The 13,546-nt window shown below is 53.0% G+C and overlaps 5 protein-coding genes across 5 annotated transcripts; 4 read left to right on the forward strand and 1 right to left on the reverse strand.

Moving 5' to 3' along the window:
• Positions 1–1,046: 1,046 nt before the first annotated feature.
• On the forward strand, positions 1,047–2,010 carry P168DRAFT_297184 (protoglobin family protein; the record flags this gene model as incomplete). Its single annotated transcript, XM_024838157.1, has 3 exons — positions 1,047–1,161; positions 1,217–1,487; positions 1,548–2,010. The coding sequence occupies 3 exons, from the start codon at positions 1,047–1,049 to the stop codon at positions 2,008–2,010; spliced, it is 849 nt and encodes a 282-aa protein (XP_024692881.1).
• A 1,220-nt stretch (positions 2,011–3,230) lies between these two features.
• On the forward strand, positions 3,231–5,146 carry P168DRAFT_155490 (aldehyde dehydrogenase). Its single transcript, XM_024832823.1, has 4 exons — positions 3,231–3,885; positions 3,954–4,347; positions 4,413–4,855; positions 4,927–5,146. The coding sequence occupies exons 1-4, from the start codon at positions 3,425–3,427 to the stop codon at positions 5,069–5,071; spliced, it is 1,443 nt and encodes a 480-aa protein (XP_024692882.1). The 5' UTR covers positions 3,231–3,424; the 3' UTR covers positions 5,072–5,146.
• A 2,235-nt stretch (positions 5,147–7,381) lies between these two features.
• Positions 7,382–8,695, forward strand: P168DRAFT_155607 (GPI anchored serine-threonine rich protein). The gene is made up of 2 exons (XM_024832824.1): positions 7,382–7,531; positions 7,600–8,695. Exon 2 carries the CDS (start codon positions 7,708–7,710, stop codon positions 8,449–8,451), a length of 744 nt encoding a protein of 247 aa, XP_024692883.1. The 5' UTR covers positions 7,382–7,531; positions 7,600–7,707; the 3' UTR covers positions 8,452–8,695.
• A 375-nt stretch (positions 8,696–9,070) lies between these two features.
• P168DRAFT_327263 (DUF2462 domain-containing protein) lies at positions 9,071–9,791 on the forward strand. Its single transcript, XM_024841217.1, has 3 exons — positions 9,071–9,201; positions 9,354–9,429; positions 9,555–9,791. The coding sequence occupies exons 1-3, from the start codon at positions 9,152–9,154 to the stop codon at positions 9,690–9,692; spliced, it is 264 nt and encodes an 87-aa protein (XP_024692884.1). The 5' UTR covers positions 9,071–9,151; the 3' UTR covers positions 9,693–9,791.
• Positions 9,792–9,919: 128 nt separating this feature from the next.
• P168DRAFT_155653 (uncharacterized protein) lies at positions 9,920–12,981 on the reverse strand. Its single transcript, XM_024832825.1, has 5 exons — position 12,981; positions 11,292–12,919; positions 11,127–11,235; positions 10,754–11,079; positions 9,920–10,689 (listed from the first exon to the last, which is right to left on the reverse strand). Exons 2-5 carry the CDS (start codon positions 12,732–12,734, stop codon positions 10,096–10,098), a joined length of 2,472 nt encoding a protein of 823 aa, XP_024692885.1. The 5' UTR covers positions 12,735–12,919; position 12,981; the 3' UTR covers positions 9,920–10,095.
• Between the last annotated feature and the right edge of the window lie 565 nt (positions 12,982–13,546).

A 13,546-nucleotide genomic window follows, 5' to 3' on the forward strand; every position in this document is an offset into this window, starting at 1 on the left:
ATTTAGATAGATTGAGTACTACCTTATCGGGTCACCGTATACTACAAGGCATAGTATAGTATAGTATAGTATAGTATAGTATAGGTTAGTATAGGTTAGTATAGGTTAGTATAGGTTAGTCCTCCGAACCGTATGATGTCCATCAGATGATACTGTGAGACTGACTCATGGATAGAGAGTCCACGAAATAATAATATACCAACAGAAATAATAAGAAGAAGAATACTAATATGTCAATAAGGAAAACATGAAGAAAAAAGACGTTAATCCACCCATGGTTCCACGTGTTTCATGATCCATCACCAATATCATCAATATGAATGGTTCCTCCTCCTCCCTCACCACCAGATAATCTATCCGATGGCAATCATAACAAGACCAGATATTACAGGGAGACTGCAGACGATCACACCACTACTACTCTCAACAATCTTGATACTGACCAGTGTACCACCAACCAACCCAAGGATCCACGATGACGCTCCGTCCTGAAACATCCCCTCCATCAATTGGTGGATCGGTGGAGGGATGTCGCGACTCGCATGCGCGGTCTTTGCCTTCTTCCTCGATATTATCGTACACCCATTGTAGTATGATAATTCTCATCATGACAGGGATTATATTTCCCTTCTAATTCTTTTCTCCTTCGGGAAGTACTCCTCCCCAAACGGCCCACGCTCCGAGTCATTCCCACGGTCCCTATATAAACTCATCCACTGCATCCATCCATCCTTGATCGTAAAAAGAAAATACCCAGAAAAAGAAAACCAGCCAAAACGAAATAACCAAGTCCTCCGTGGGTCCTCCACCAAGTCATTCCCGTACTTGCAATCTCCCATTCTTTGTTCTTGTCCTGTCCAGACCCTCTCCACCAACCCGTCTAGCCACTGCCAAACCCCAGGGGTTCGGAACCGCTTTTTCAACCAATTCTTTTGGTCCAATCTCATTTACCTACCTTTTTCTTTTGATTATTTATAAAGGGTCCTACCCCCCCAACCGCCAAGCTGGATCCCTTGCAGGTACCCTTGTCCGACAGACCTCGGAAAATGGAGATCCCTATCGATCCCGGTCGTCCCATCAAACATGTCGGCCGTAAAGAGCTGTATACCAGTCTCGAGGCGCGCGTTCGATATCTCCGGGAGATGGTCGATTTCAATTCTGGTATGTCTCTCTCTATCTTTTACCCCCCGGTAAAGAAGAATGCTAACTCCAGCAGCCGACGTCGAGGCCCTCACCACTGGCTCCAAGTACATCAAAGCCCTGATCCCCGCCGTCGTCAACATCGTCTACAAGAAACTCCTCGAGAATGATATCACCGCCCGCGCCTTCCACACCCGCGACACCGCGGACGAAACCCCCATCGAGGAGTTCTTCACCGAGGGGAGTCCCCAGATCCAGCGCCGCAAGGTGTTTCTGCGCTGGTATCTCGTCCGGATCTGTTCCGACCCTACCCAGATGGATTTCTGGCGCTATCTGAATAAGGTTGGGTAAGTCATGCGTCTTCCTCACTCACCTTAAGAGAGATACCCCCACTAACAAGAGAATAGACAAATGCATTCCGGCCAGGCTCGTATGCACCCCCTCAACATCGAATACATCCACATCGGCGCCCTCCTCGGCTTCATCACCGATATCTTCATCGAGGCCATCATGTCCCACCCGCAGCTGTCGCTGCCGCGCAAGGTCGCCCTCGTCCGCGCCTTCAACAAGGTCATCTGGATCCAGAACGACCTCTTCGCCAAGTGGCGTGTCCGCGACGGCGAGGAGTACGCCGACGAGATGTCCGAGATCATCACCGACGACAAGGAAGGCTACATCGGCGAGAAGAAGGTCCTCGGCGATAGCTCCTCCTCCTCCGCTAGCTCCACCGACGGCGACAACTGCAGTATCGCTAGCAGCACCGCCCCCTCTGCCCACTCTACCGCGGCGTCTGCCAAATCCGCCTGTCCCTTTTCGGAGATGAACAAGTCCATGTCTGAGACGAAGATCTGGGCTGGCAAAACACGGTGACCGGTATCACCATCGTGCTGCACTGAAACGTCGACGTATCTGCTTCGTTGTCCATGTCCAGCTATTAATAATTCTTTTTCCTTCTTTGTTTCCGGCCTGGTCGTCCGGTCTTGCCCCATTGCATGGGTTTCTGTCACTGCATGGATGGTGTTTGGGGGGTTTGGGGAGTTTTTGTCCACGATATCCGCCACGGCCTGTCGCCTCTCATTCCAGTCGGGCAATTAGATAGATCGTTCAATCCATTTTTTCTAATATCATTCCAGTCATACCAGTTCCATTCCTAAAAGGGAACGATAGAAAGACATGTCGCATAAACCCAGGGAGACCCCACACCCAGCAAGGGCTAGACATTCCAGAGGCGTGGATATAGCGCCGCCAAGTCCAAGCCACGCAGGTGAGGTCGATCATCATGGCAATTCAATTATTGTTCGTTATTGACCATGCCGGGTAACTATCGATGCGAAGGCGATCACACATGGCATATTGTCGGATTCAGTCGATTTTGTTCTTCTCTCAAGGTCTTCACCCGATACTAGATGCGGACCAACCAGTCAATAAATACCGTGAAGCTTCTGCAGCGAAGAACCGTGGCTGTCAAGTATTGAATGGGACGATAGATAGTATCTCCCCGTCCCAGGGCTAGTAAAGTCTATTCTGCATCGCACGGAGGGTTAGTCATTTTGCAGGTAGACAGATGGTCAAACAACTTCGAAGACAGCAAGGTGGTCGGCGCTGTAGATATCGAAATGCCTGTCTCATGGCCTACGCGAATGTCAACCTGCATATTTGATACCTTCGGAAGATTGCATCCGTCGTCTGCAAACCTTATCCTCCGTGCGGAGTCCAGCAGTGCAATTCTCCACCACACGCAGCCAGTCACACCTGTGCCACGGAAGAGTCAGGGGAAATGGGGAGCGGCGGACAATGGTAGTGGCGATGTCGGGTGTCGGTCCCCCGCACAAGAGCCGAGAAAAACGGAGTCCATAGTGTTCGTGCGCCAGAATCTGAACAAAGAGACACTCTGAAGTCGGGAAATCAAAAATCAAAAGACATAGTCGAAGTAAAAAATGGACCGCAGAAATCCCCGTCCACCAATTCCCCAGTGTTGTACAGCTAGTGCTGGAAAAATAAGCTATCCAAACTAATGTCGAGAGAGGAAAACGTCATTCCCAAAAGGAAACCGATGTGCTGCAGACCAACGGTCATGAATCGTCCCCCCACTCCCTTGCCGCGTCGCTCGCTCGCTTGTATTCCGAAAGTCATATAACCCCTCCACCCCTCGCAAGACCTTATTTGACTTTGTCAATCTTGCGCCATTCTGCCATTGTCTGCCTGCCCGTCTCCACTCGATATTGCAACAGGTTTTTGAATTTGAGGATTGGAAATCGGCACACAGCTGAATTAACCCCACACCATGTGCTCAAACGGCACAAGCGGCGACATCGTGCCGCTCATTATTAATAATGAATCGGTCGTAACAGACATTATCTTCGACGTTCACAACCCCGCCAAAGGCGAAGTCGTCGGCCGCTGCGCCAGCGCGTCGGTGGAGGATGCCACGCGCGCCGCGGTAGCTGCGAAAGCCGCCTTCCCCGCGTGGAGCAAGACAAAGCCCTACGAGCGCCGAGATATCCTCATGCGCGCCGCCGACATTATGTTCTCCCGAAGAGAGGAACTGATCCACTATCAGATGGAGGAGACGGGGGCTGGCCGACTCTTCGTGGAGAAGACCTTTGAGATGGGCGCCAATTTCATCAAGGATTTCGCAGCGCGCATCCCCTCCATCCAGGGTGCCGTCCCGTCGGTCTCGGAGGAAGGAGAGGGTGCTATGGTCTTCAAGGAGCCGTACGGTGTGATTCTGGGGATCGCTCCTTGGTAGGTTTCCCGCCGCGCGAACGAGGCATCTTTCCGCCCGGACTGCTGTTAATCACCGGCCTCTGTAGGAATGCCCCGTATATCCTCGGCGCCCGCGCCGTCGCCCTTCCCCTCGCCGCCGGTAACACGGCGATCCTAAAAGGCTCCGAGCTGTCTCCGAAATGTTTCTGGGCGATTGGTGACATCTTCCGCCAGGCTGGTCTTCCTGCGGGGTGCCTCAACGTTCTCTACCACCGACCTGCCGACGCTGCAGAAGTCACCACCGCCTTAATCGCTCATCCGGCCGTCCGGAAAATCAGCTTTACCGGGAGCACGCATGTAGGATCGATCATCGCTTCGACCGCTGGTAAATACGTGAAGCCGGTGGTTCTCGAACTGGGCGGCAAGTCGACCGCCATTGTCCTGGATGATGCCAATCTGGAGCGCGCCGCTATGGGCTGCGCGCTGGGAGCTTTCATGCACGTAAGTGCCCCTGACGGGTTGATCTGATCTGTGTGACCCGCCGATACTGACCGGAAACCGTTCAGTCGGGTCAAGTATGCATGTCGACCGAGCGCATCGTGGTCCAACGTCCCGTTGCAGAGAAGTTCTGCCAGACGCTCACGGAGGCTGCCGAACGAGTCTTCGGTGGTAACGCGCCGGCCCCGGTTCTGGTTGCGGCGGCTGCCGTCCAGAAGAACAAGGGGTTGGTCGCGAATGCGATCTCCCAGGGTGCCAGCGTGTTGTATGGCGATGTCAACGCCTCGGAAGCTAGCAGTCACGCCATGCGACCCCTGATCGTAGGCAATGTCACCAAGGAGATGGACCTGTACTCCACGGAGTCTTTCGGTCCGACCGTATCTCTCATCGTGGTCGACACCGAAGACGAAGCTGTGGCCTTGGCCAATGACACAGAATACGGCCTTACGTCGGCGGTGTTTACCGACAACTTATTCCGTGGACTACGCCTAGCGAGGCAGATCGAGTCAGGGTAAGTCGGCCCCCAACGAATCCTTCCGTGATGACGCAAAAAAAAATCTCCGTTACTCATTTTCCCTTTAGGGCTGTGCACATCAACTCCATGACTATCCACGATGAGCCCGTGTTGCCTCACGGCGGGTGGAAGAGCAGCGGGTACGGTCGTTTCGGAGGCCCGGCCGGATATGACGAGTGGTTGCAAACCAAGACGGTCACCTGGACGCAGTGAGCGACGTTGGAGGGTCATACTTACTCCGAGGCACAGTGTAGTGTTTACTGCTATTTTAGACTTAATATCTTCATTCCGCAAGGACCCATAGAATATAATCCGGTGACCTTTTGATGCATCAGCCGCGCGCAGCAAACATAAATCAGAGGCCTATGACAGCTCCAAGAATGCATCGCCGTAGGTGCGGACCATGGAGGGCACATCCCCGGTGAAACAGCTCCAATGACAGTCGTCCGTGGTAGGTTCCGAGATGCAGCCTGTGCGGCTCTTTGTGAACGCTGGGATAGGGTAATTCATCAAGGCCCGTCTTGGTAGCGAACGGTTTAGACCGGCGACATCAGCGAAGTCAGCCTCAACTCTGTCTGTAATTAATCGGGGTTCTTCAGTCATAGCGATCGACTCGCCCAGAACATATTCCAAAATACCACTAGCGGTGATCCAGTTAGCTTGAGTGTATATAAAGCTACAGGCTAGAGCGATGCTACTCTGTATAGAATGGACAAAAATAGGCGATTTGGGATCTCCGATCGGTGCTGATGGCACGGTGACGCTTGTACACTGGGGACCGTCCAACCAGACCCCTGTCGGGATAGCCCACATGGGACAACCCTTGGCGTCGTACAGACCGATCACTTAATTTGCGCCTTCGTGAGTCACCTTGACCGCCAACGAGGGGAACAAAGGTCTTGCCAGACAAAATGGAGTCATGGGCACTAGCTAGGCACTTACACTAGTCCAGCGCCACTGGTCCTGCGTAGCATCCGCATATACTTCGTACACACTGTAGCAGCGCATAGCACGTCTGGTTTGACGTGTCCACCGAGGTACTATATACTATCGTACATCGAGATTGCTAGACGACACGTCTCATCGTTGGGGCGTCATGTGCATCGCCCCGGTCTTCTTCATGCTGCGCCTTGCCTGAACGGCCCTTTTCCTCTTCGTGGCCTCAATGTGATGTTTACCTTGTCAAATCCTGGGTAACGAGGGGTATCACGGCACAATTTCCCTGGAACGCTTGTAATTAAACTAAACGATGTGCTAGGTAGCCGGCGGGTGGGTTCCACCAAACTATGCCTGAGACAAGAAATGAACGACCCGATTACCGACTCTGCCTTCCTAAGTCGACATAGAAGGGCTTGGTTTTGGTAGAGATCTTCTTTTTTTGCGGGGAATAGGTCTTGTTCTCATGCCTTTTTTTCCCTGAACTACTCAGGTTCGGCACTGAAACTCCTGATCTGAGATGCTGCTGCACCTTTATGATTGACCGATGGATTGTACTGGGTGGGGAAATGCGGATAGGGCAACTGTACAGATCCTTCTAATTTCACCCTGGCTTCAGTCTTGTTGTCATGCAAGGTATGATGAGATTTGATCTATTGGCCTACTGTTCAGCTTTTGAGACTGTTGAATGGATACACCCCTCACCTCGGGTAGAACCTAATTAAACCAGTCTCTGAATGTTGTAGACATAGGTCTGAGTTCATTGGAAGCGACTCAGAGGCTCAAAAATTTGAATTGGAAGAAGGAAAATACGCGAGGAGGCGCAGACAGGAATAGGATGGGGGGAAGTCGAAAAGGAGAAGAGGAAATGTTGAGCGAGGTAGAAGTCACGTTGGTTGGTTGCCTGGGGCTCGCGTGGTTCATTCCATCCAACGTTCGGATCTGACATCCTCTCTCAATCCATGTCTCAATTCTGTATCCTGTCTCACTGACTGCCATGCCATCCATCCCTTCCAAGTTATGATTGTTATTCATTCTCTGGAGGATAGTATCGACCCATCGGGAATATATCGGTTAATGTCACTTCAGGTACAATTGACCATCGGTCCGCGCCGTTAACGCTTAGTCCTTAGTTTTGTGTGCTAATGAAGCATAGGATCCACGAAGTAGTGAGCTAGTCCTAGTCCTGTATTGCCCAAATCCACCCTCGGACCCCTAAGTCTGCCGTATTGTTGTGATTATTACGGAGACTTCTCGTGGACAAGCCACAACGCCCCCCATGTCGTGGGACCCGAGGAAAATCTCCGCCAATCTGCGACCTTCCTGCATCCTGGTGCAGTGATTGCCCAGGGCCTTGGGCCGTGGGATATCAAGCTAACAAATGCTGGCTGACCAGTAGCGGGGTCAAAACGCCCCTGGGCGAAAATTACCTTTTTGCTCAGGACCAAGGGAGGGTGATGTTGGGCTGCAGCATTCCAGTCGTTCCCGTCGAATGCACAGTCGCATTGCAAGTCCTGATATGGAAAATCAACAACAGTCCGACCCCAATGCTGTGCCACCCCTGGCGGGAAGTCTTCCCCTGTAGTTCATTTTACGGTCCCACTGTCCGATGAGCCGCAATGTTCCAAATGGATGAGACAAAATGCTTTGTCCAAGGGGGGAATTTGACGGACAGACCTAACGTTCAGCTGATGGCGCACCCGGTCCGGCTCATCTTAATTGGAGCCTTTTTCTTATGTACCTCCCCCCCCGGTCTCTCTTCGTTCTTCCTTTCATCCTCTCTTTTCTCATCATCCATTCTTTAGGTATATATTGTTTATCTCCTCCGCTTTTGCGGCAGTCATTCTTTTACTCAACTTGAGATTCTACCCACTCAGTCATTCTTTCATTCACTCTCTCCACCTATTATAAAGATGCGTTTCCTCAAGACTTTCCTGGTGTCGGCTCTTGCGGCTGTGGCAGCTGCCCACGTCGAGCCCGACTACACCAAGGGCCCGGATGGCAACTCGATCTCGAATCCCAGCCTCGATGAGGTTGTCCCGGCGGGCAAGCCCTACACCATCACCTGGAAGCCCACCACCAAGGGACCGGTGTCGCTGGTCCTCCTGCGCGGGCCCAGCACCAACGTCCAGCCCATCGCCACCATCGCCGAGCAGATTGAGAACACGGGCAAGTACGAGTGGACACCCAGCACCAGCCTCGAGCCCGACGTCACGCACTACGGCCTGCTCATCGTCGTCGAGAACACCCGCCAGTACCAGTGGTCGACCCAGTTCGGCATCTCCAACAAGGACTTCGCCGAGGGCTCAGATCCCGCCACGAAGCCCACCCCCCGTTCCACCTCCACCGACGTCATCTCCAAGGAGAAGACCACCACCCTCCAGGAGACCTCCAGCGCGCCTCCCGCTCCCGCTCCCACCACCTCAACCACCTCCTCCAGCAGCTCCAGCACGAGCAGCAGCATCGTCATCTCCTCATCCGTAGCGCGCCCTCCCAAGTCGACCACGGCGTCGACGACCCTGCACAGCGCGAGCGCACCCACGACCGCGCCGTCCTCGACCGAGGCCCCGCCCCCGTTGTTCACCAACGGCGCTGACCGCAACGCGATCAGCTTCGGCGGAATCGCGCTGGGCGTTGCCGCCATCCTGGCAATCTAAACGGGTTGAGCCCTACTCTTCTTCTTCTTCTTCTTATTTATTATTTCTCTTCTTCTCTTCTAGACCTGTATCTAGATTACTTTTTACCCCTTCTCTGACTACCCATTCTTTTACCTGCTTTTTTGGTTCCTGATTTGCCGGGCTTGAAAGCCTACGGCCCTAATGGAGATCACGTTTACATAATGTTGTACTTGCTAAGGTTTTAAGTACTATGATAATAATGTTATCGTACATTCAGTTCTGGCCCCCAGTCGTATATTGATACGTGTAGACCGATCGTAGACTAGAATAGATGTAAACTCCTATTCCAGCACGAGCAGAGTGGGATACGTGTGGGTCACGCTATTTATTAACCCCAAACTAGATATCTAGTCTGTGATAGCCCTGTCCATTTACCTCTACCTAGTACCTAGTATCTACTGCCTAGTGCGGATAAATACGGTAGGAGTAAATACTAGTATTAGGCAGTAATCAATATAGTGCATTATATATACTTTACCTTATGTAATACATCTATCAACATAAGAATATGTGTATCACGTGACAGATAAGCCGATAAGCAAATCTGCAACTTTTTCCACCGATCGACCGCCTAGCACTGGAGTGACTTATTGCATCACGAGCAGATACAGAGCAGTACATATCTATCGCCATACGAAAAGAGAAATCATAAGAAAAAGAGAAGAACAAAGCAGAGAAAATGGCCCAAACACCACTCAAGAAGAAGGCGTCGACGAGCACGAAGAAGCGGTATGTTTCTCTCCTCTCCTTCCTACCTATTCTATTCCTGCTCCTACTGCTTTACCTGCGGTGTCTATCGCGCTTTACAAGAAAGAAAGAAACATATCCCAATATTATACTCGGGCAAAGAAAGAATCTAATCAGAGGTTTCTATAATATAGAACAGCATCCACCCTCGGACCGCGCAACATCGCCCCCAAGAAGCAGTTGCTCATTAAGCAGAAGAAGTTGAATAAGGTATTCCTTTCTCTCCCTCCCCTCTATTTTCCTCTTTCGATTGATATATATATATATATCGTTCTGATATAATGAATAATGAATAATGAGTGAAATGAACAACGCTAATATGTATACCATGATAGAAACTCACATCCGGCCTCGTCACGCGAACAGAACGAACCCTCGCCCAGAAAGCAGGCCATCTGGAGATGTTGGCTGGGGGAAAGAAATCCCAGAAGGAGAAGGAGAAGGAGGAGAAGGAGAAGGCGAAGAAGAAGTAATTTATTCTTCATGATTTCTTTTCTTTTTCGTCTTTGGATAAAAGCGTTCCAAGTTTATATCTATGGAGATTGTTGTTGTGTGTTATTGTTGCTATTGCTGTATATCATTATGATTAATGAATGATAAATAGATACCCTTTGCATAAAATTGGTCGTATAGTTGATTCGTAAATAATCTGTTAGTATATAAATATAGTCATTTGTATAGGTCTATTCATATATAAACATCGGTATTTATAATCATTGTATATTCTATCGTATATATCAAGTAAACCAAAACAGTACGTACAAGCCATATACAGAGTAGAGTCATCATTCGTAAGTGTCGCTCAGGGGTATCTCAAATTCAGTTCTATCCGCCGTCCATCCATCCAGTGTGGACTCCATGGTTGCCACCATCCGACTAAGCAGCCACCCGCCGTCGCACCCCAGCCTGGTCAATCAGATCCTGTCCGCGATCGATCCACCGCTGGAATCCCTCGTCGGTCGGGTCCGCCGGGAAGTCATCCCAAACGGCGTTCTCGGAGTCCGCGTACGAGGACCACACGCCCTTGGGAACATCCGACGCGGACCAAGACGGGAGCTTGGCCAGCACGCACGTGTAGTAGACGTACAGGATGCGGCAGAGCAGGTCCACGCGGTCGACGTAGTGCTGCTTGGTCGGGTCGGGGTCGCGACCGCCGTCGCCGAGCCGTTTCCACCATGAGACGCGCCAGCGGAGCGTGAGGAGGATGTGGCCCAGCTCGCGCAGGAAGCGGAGGTGTGTCTCTTGCGAGATCTGCTTCCATTTGATGTTGTAGAAGTCGCGCTCCAGCTTGCGGAACCCTTCTACCTCCAGCATGCGGCAGATGATGCGTGAGAGCTGCGCTGCGAGGAGGATCTCGCGTCGGTCGGACTCGTTCTGGATGTCCATTGGTCGCTCTTCGCCTCCGCCTTCTACGGGGACGAAGCTGTAGCTGGCGCGGCTGGGCATGTTATTCCACTGGGAGAGGAGAGTCTACAGCAGGTTAGTGATCCTGCCCCCGATGGTACTATAACATGTGTGTGCGGAAGAGACTTACATAGACGTGGTTCATCGGATCGCAGTCCTTCACGCAGGTCAGCCAGTTCTTTGACTTGTCCTTCGACTCGAGGATGCGTCGGTCGACAAAGTCGAGGAAGTTGGACCGCGAGTTGCCATTGCAGTCACTGAGGTTCTTCAGGAACTTGTAGGTTTCGGCCAGGTCCAGCACGTAGAGGGACCCCCAGGCCTGACTGGCGCGGATGTTGAATCGCCCCTGTCGCTGGCTCAGAACGGACAAGAGTTCGTTCAGATCGAATTCCACCGGGATCTCCATCCGCACGCGACGCGCGCGGTCCAAGGTCGGATGGTTCACGGCACGTTGGGCTAGAATGGTCAGTGGCAATCGGACAAGGAAGGATGAGGCATCTTACAGATGTAATTGCACGTTCCGTATTCAACGATGCTGGCAAAGCATGCCTTGGCGCATGGTTGTTCGTGGAGTGTCGGTCGGCATGCTTCACATGGGGCGTTGCCGTCACACTGTATCTGGTCAGCTGGGGTCAAGCAGAAGAGAAAGAAAGAAAGGAAAGACCAACCTTGCGCTTGTTCAGCCGACATTGCACGCATGTATCCTTGTTCTTGCGTCGCAAGCCGGCGTTGGCCCGGCCGGTCATGGACAACGGTCCCTTGCGACGGGCCCCCCGCGGAGGCGACACGAAATCGGCCGACGCGATCGACCCCCCTTGGCCGTCTTCCTGGACGATCTGCAGGGGCTTGGGTTGGCCGTGGTCCAGGCTGGCGTTGGCACTGCGTTGCTTGCGCTTCCGTACCGTGGCCGCGGACTGGAGGGCCAGGGCCGAGGGCCGATCGGAGCTCCGCGGCGCGGCTGCTGAGGCGGCCCGGGACCGGGGCGGAGCCGACACAAGGAACGACTCGGACGGGGACTCGCTGACCATAAAGGCCGTGGCCTGCTGCTGCTGCTGCGGTGGGGGTACTGCCTCGGATGGAGACTGTTCCTTCCCACCCCATGAGTGGTCTCCGTCTAGCGGTCGCTCGGCCGCGACCGGCAGGTGATCGTCACTCGTGGCCGAGTAGGAGCACTCGTAGACCCCCGACAGATCGCCCGACACTGACGAGGTTTCCGACCGGTAGTGGAACCCATCCGGGGTCCGTCGGTCGCCGCCGACCAGCCCCGTCTCGTACGAGAGGGCGGACACGGGGGGCGAGATCATGGCGGCGGGCAGCTGCGACTCCACGGCGGGGGTCCAGCGAGGATGGAGGGGCTGCGTGGACTCAGAAAATCCGCGCAGCATGTTGGCTTCTTTGAGCGAGCCCGGGGCCCCCAGGGGCATGGGGACGGGTGCGGGCGAGGTGGCCGCCGAGCCGGTCCAGGGCTCGGGCGCGTTGAAGGCCAAGGGCGGCAGCATGTTCTGGAAGGCCAGGAGCGGGTCGGACAGGTCGCCATACCCCGGATCCTGGGACAGCTCCCCGGTATCGCCGACGATGACGGTGTTGTTGGCGGGGGCGGGACCTTTAGAATAGGGGTAGAGGGAAGATTCCATCGGGATGCCGGCGGTCATGGCGTTGAGCAACTGGTAATGCCGCCATGAGTCATCGAGCTGGAAGTGGTCGTCGGCGGACGGTGGCAGCGTTCTGGGGCTCATAGTGCCACTGACGGTGCCGTCGATGGGGCCCTCCATCAAGCCGAAACGGTCGGGGGAGGTGGTGGTGGTGCCAGGTTTGCTACATGGCCGAACGACCGTCAGCTTGCGACCACGTAGGGGGGCCGGAGGGAGCGCGCACCTATCGGCGGTGGAAAAGGGGTCCGACGGGCCGAGAAGGTCCCTGGCTAGAGAGGCTTGAGCGGCATTCATGTCCGCCGAGTCATCGCCCTGACTGGAATCTTGACTGGTATCCCACTCCAGGGGTTGTTCGTAGGCGGGATGGTCCCAAGTCGGGATGGTGTTCAGGGCGTCTTGCCAGTTGTCGAGGATTTTGGGGTCGATGCCCGCGGCGGAATCCGACGTCCGGCAGTCCATTCAGGGGGGTTGACGTTCTGAGAGGGAGGAAGATGGAAGATGGTGAGATGTCAACTTGGCCGTTGATCAAAGGTTTTTCTGGTGTCTATTTTTATTTTTATTTTTGATTTGTGATGATGATTTTTCTTTTTCTTTTTTCCTTTCCTTTTCCTGCGCTTGGGCGGGACAAGTGGATCTCCGTGGAGCTGATGCAGAACCGGTCAGTCAGGTCAACCAGGAACGGGGCCACGCAATCTTGGAACCCACCAGGGGGGGAATTCTATCGATCGGAAGATATCGACGTAGGAGAAGAGAAGAAGGAGAAGAAGTAGAAGAGGAAAGAAAATAAGAGAGGGGAATAATGTGGGATGATTGAGAAGGTCCGTGTTGGATTGGAATAATGATAATTGATTCCCCACCACGGAGTTTACCCCCCCGGCGGATCGGCCGTCCAGTCAGCACAGGCCAGATTCTAGGATCGGGATAATGTCGTGGAAATAGGGAGCGTTGTGGAACACGGTGTTATTAGGGGGGGAGATAGGAGGAGTGGGAGGGATGGTGGTAGGTAACTCTAGGAGAAGTACGAAGTAGGGGAGAAGGAAGAAGAAGAGAAAAGGAAGTAGAAGTAGAAGTAGAAGTAGAAGAAGAAGAAGAGGAAGAAGTGAGTGAAGCCTGAGGAAGAGATGATCCTATTACTGGGAACTGTCAACTCACAATGGATGATCAGAGCACGAGGGGCTTTATCTTGATTATTACTGTGATGATTATATATATTATCTGATTGTACTTATGATTGACTGTACATCAGTCTAGAGAATCCTACACATCATTGA

The sequence above is a fragment of the Aspergillus campestris genome (genome assembly GCF_002847485.1).
Source record: "Aspergillus campestris IBT 28561 chromosome Unknown P168scaffold_6, whole genome shotgun sequence".
Lineage (NCBI taxonomy): Eukaryota > Fungi > Ascomycota > Eurotiomycetes > Eurotiales > Aspergillaceae > Aspergillus > Aspergillus campestris.

Bases quoted from the DNA above. Each gene is read 5' to 3' on its own strand.
- P168DRAFT_155490 (XM_024832823.1), top strand. From the start codon at position 3,425: ATGTGCTCAAACGGCACAAGCGGCGACATCGTGCCGCTCATTATTAAT. The intron at 4,348-4,412 runs GTAAGTGCCCCT...GAAACCGTTCAG, and splicing joins CGCTGGGAGCTTTCATGCAC to TCGGGTCAAGTATGCATGTC. The intron at 4,856-4,926 runs GTAAGTCGGCCC...TTTTCCCTTTAG, and splicing joins GCGAGGCAGATCGAGTCAGG to GGCTGTGCACATCAACTCCA.
- P168DRAFT_155607 (XM_024832824.1), top strand. From the start codon at position 7,708: ATGCGTTTCCTCAAGACTTTCCTGGTGTCGGCTCTTGCGGCTGTGGCA.
- P168DRAFT_155653 (XM_024832825.1), bottom strand. From the start codon at position 12,734: ATGGACTGCCGGACGTCGGATTCCGCCGCGGGCATCGACCCCAAAATC. The intron at 11,236-11,291 runs GTTGGTCTTTCC...GACCAGATACAG, and splicing joins GTCGGCTGAACAAGCGCAAG to TGTGACGGCAACGCCCCATG. The intron at 11,080-11,126 runs GTAAGATGCCTC...TGACCATTCTAG, and splicing joins CGGAACGTGCAATTACATCT to CCCAACGTGCCGTGAACCAT.
- P168DRAFT_327263 (XM_024841217.1), top strand. From the start codon at position 9,152: ATGGCCCAAACACCACTCAAGAAGAAGGCGTCGACGAGCACGAAGAAG. The intron at 9,202-9,353 runs GTATGTTTCTCT...TCTATAATATAG, and splicing joins TCGACGAGCACGAAGAAGCG to AACAGCATCCACCCTCGGAC. The intron at 9,430-9,554 runs GTATTCCTTTCT...ATACCATGATAG, and splicing joins AGCAGAAGAAGTTGAATAAG to AAACTCACATCCGGCCTCGT.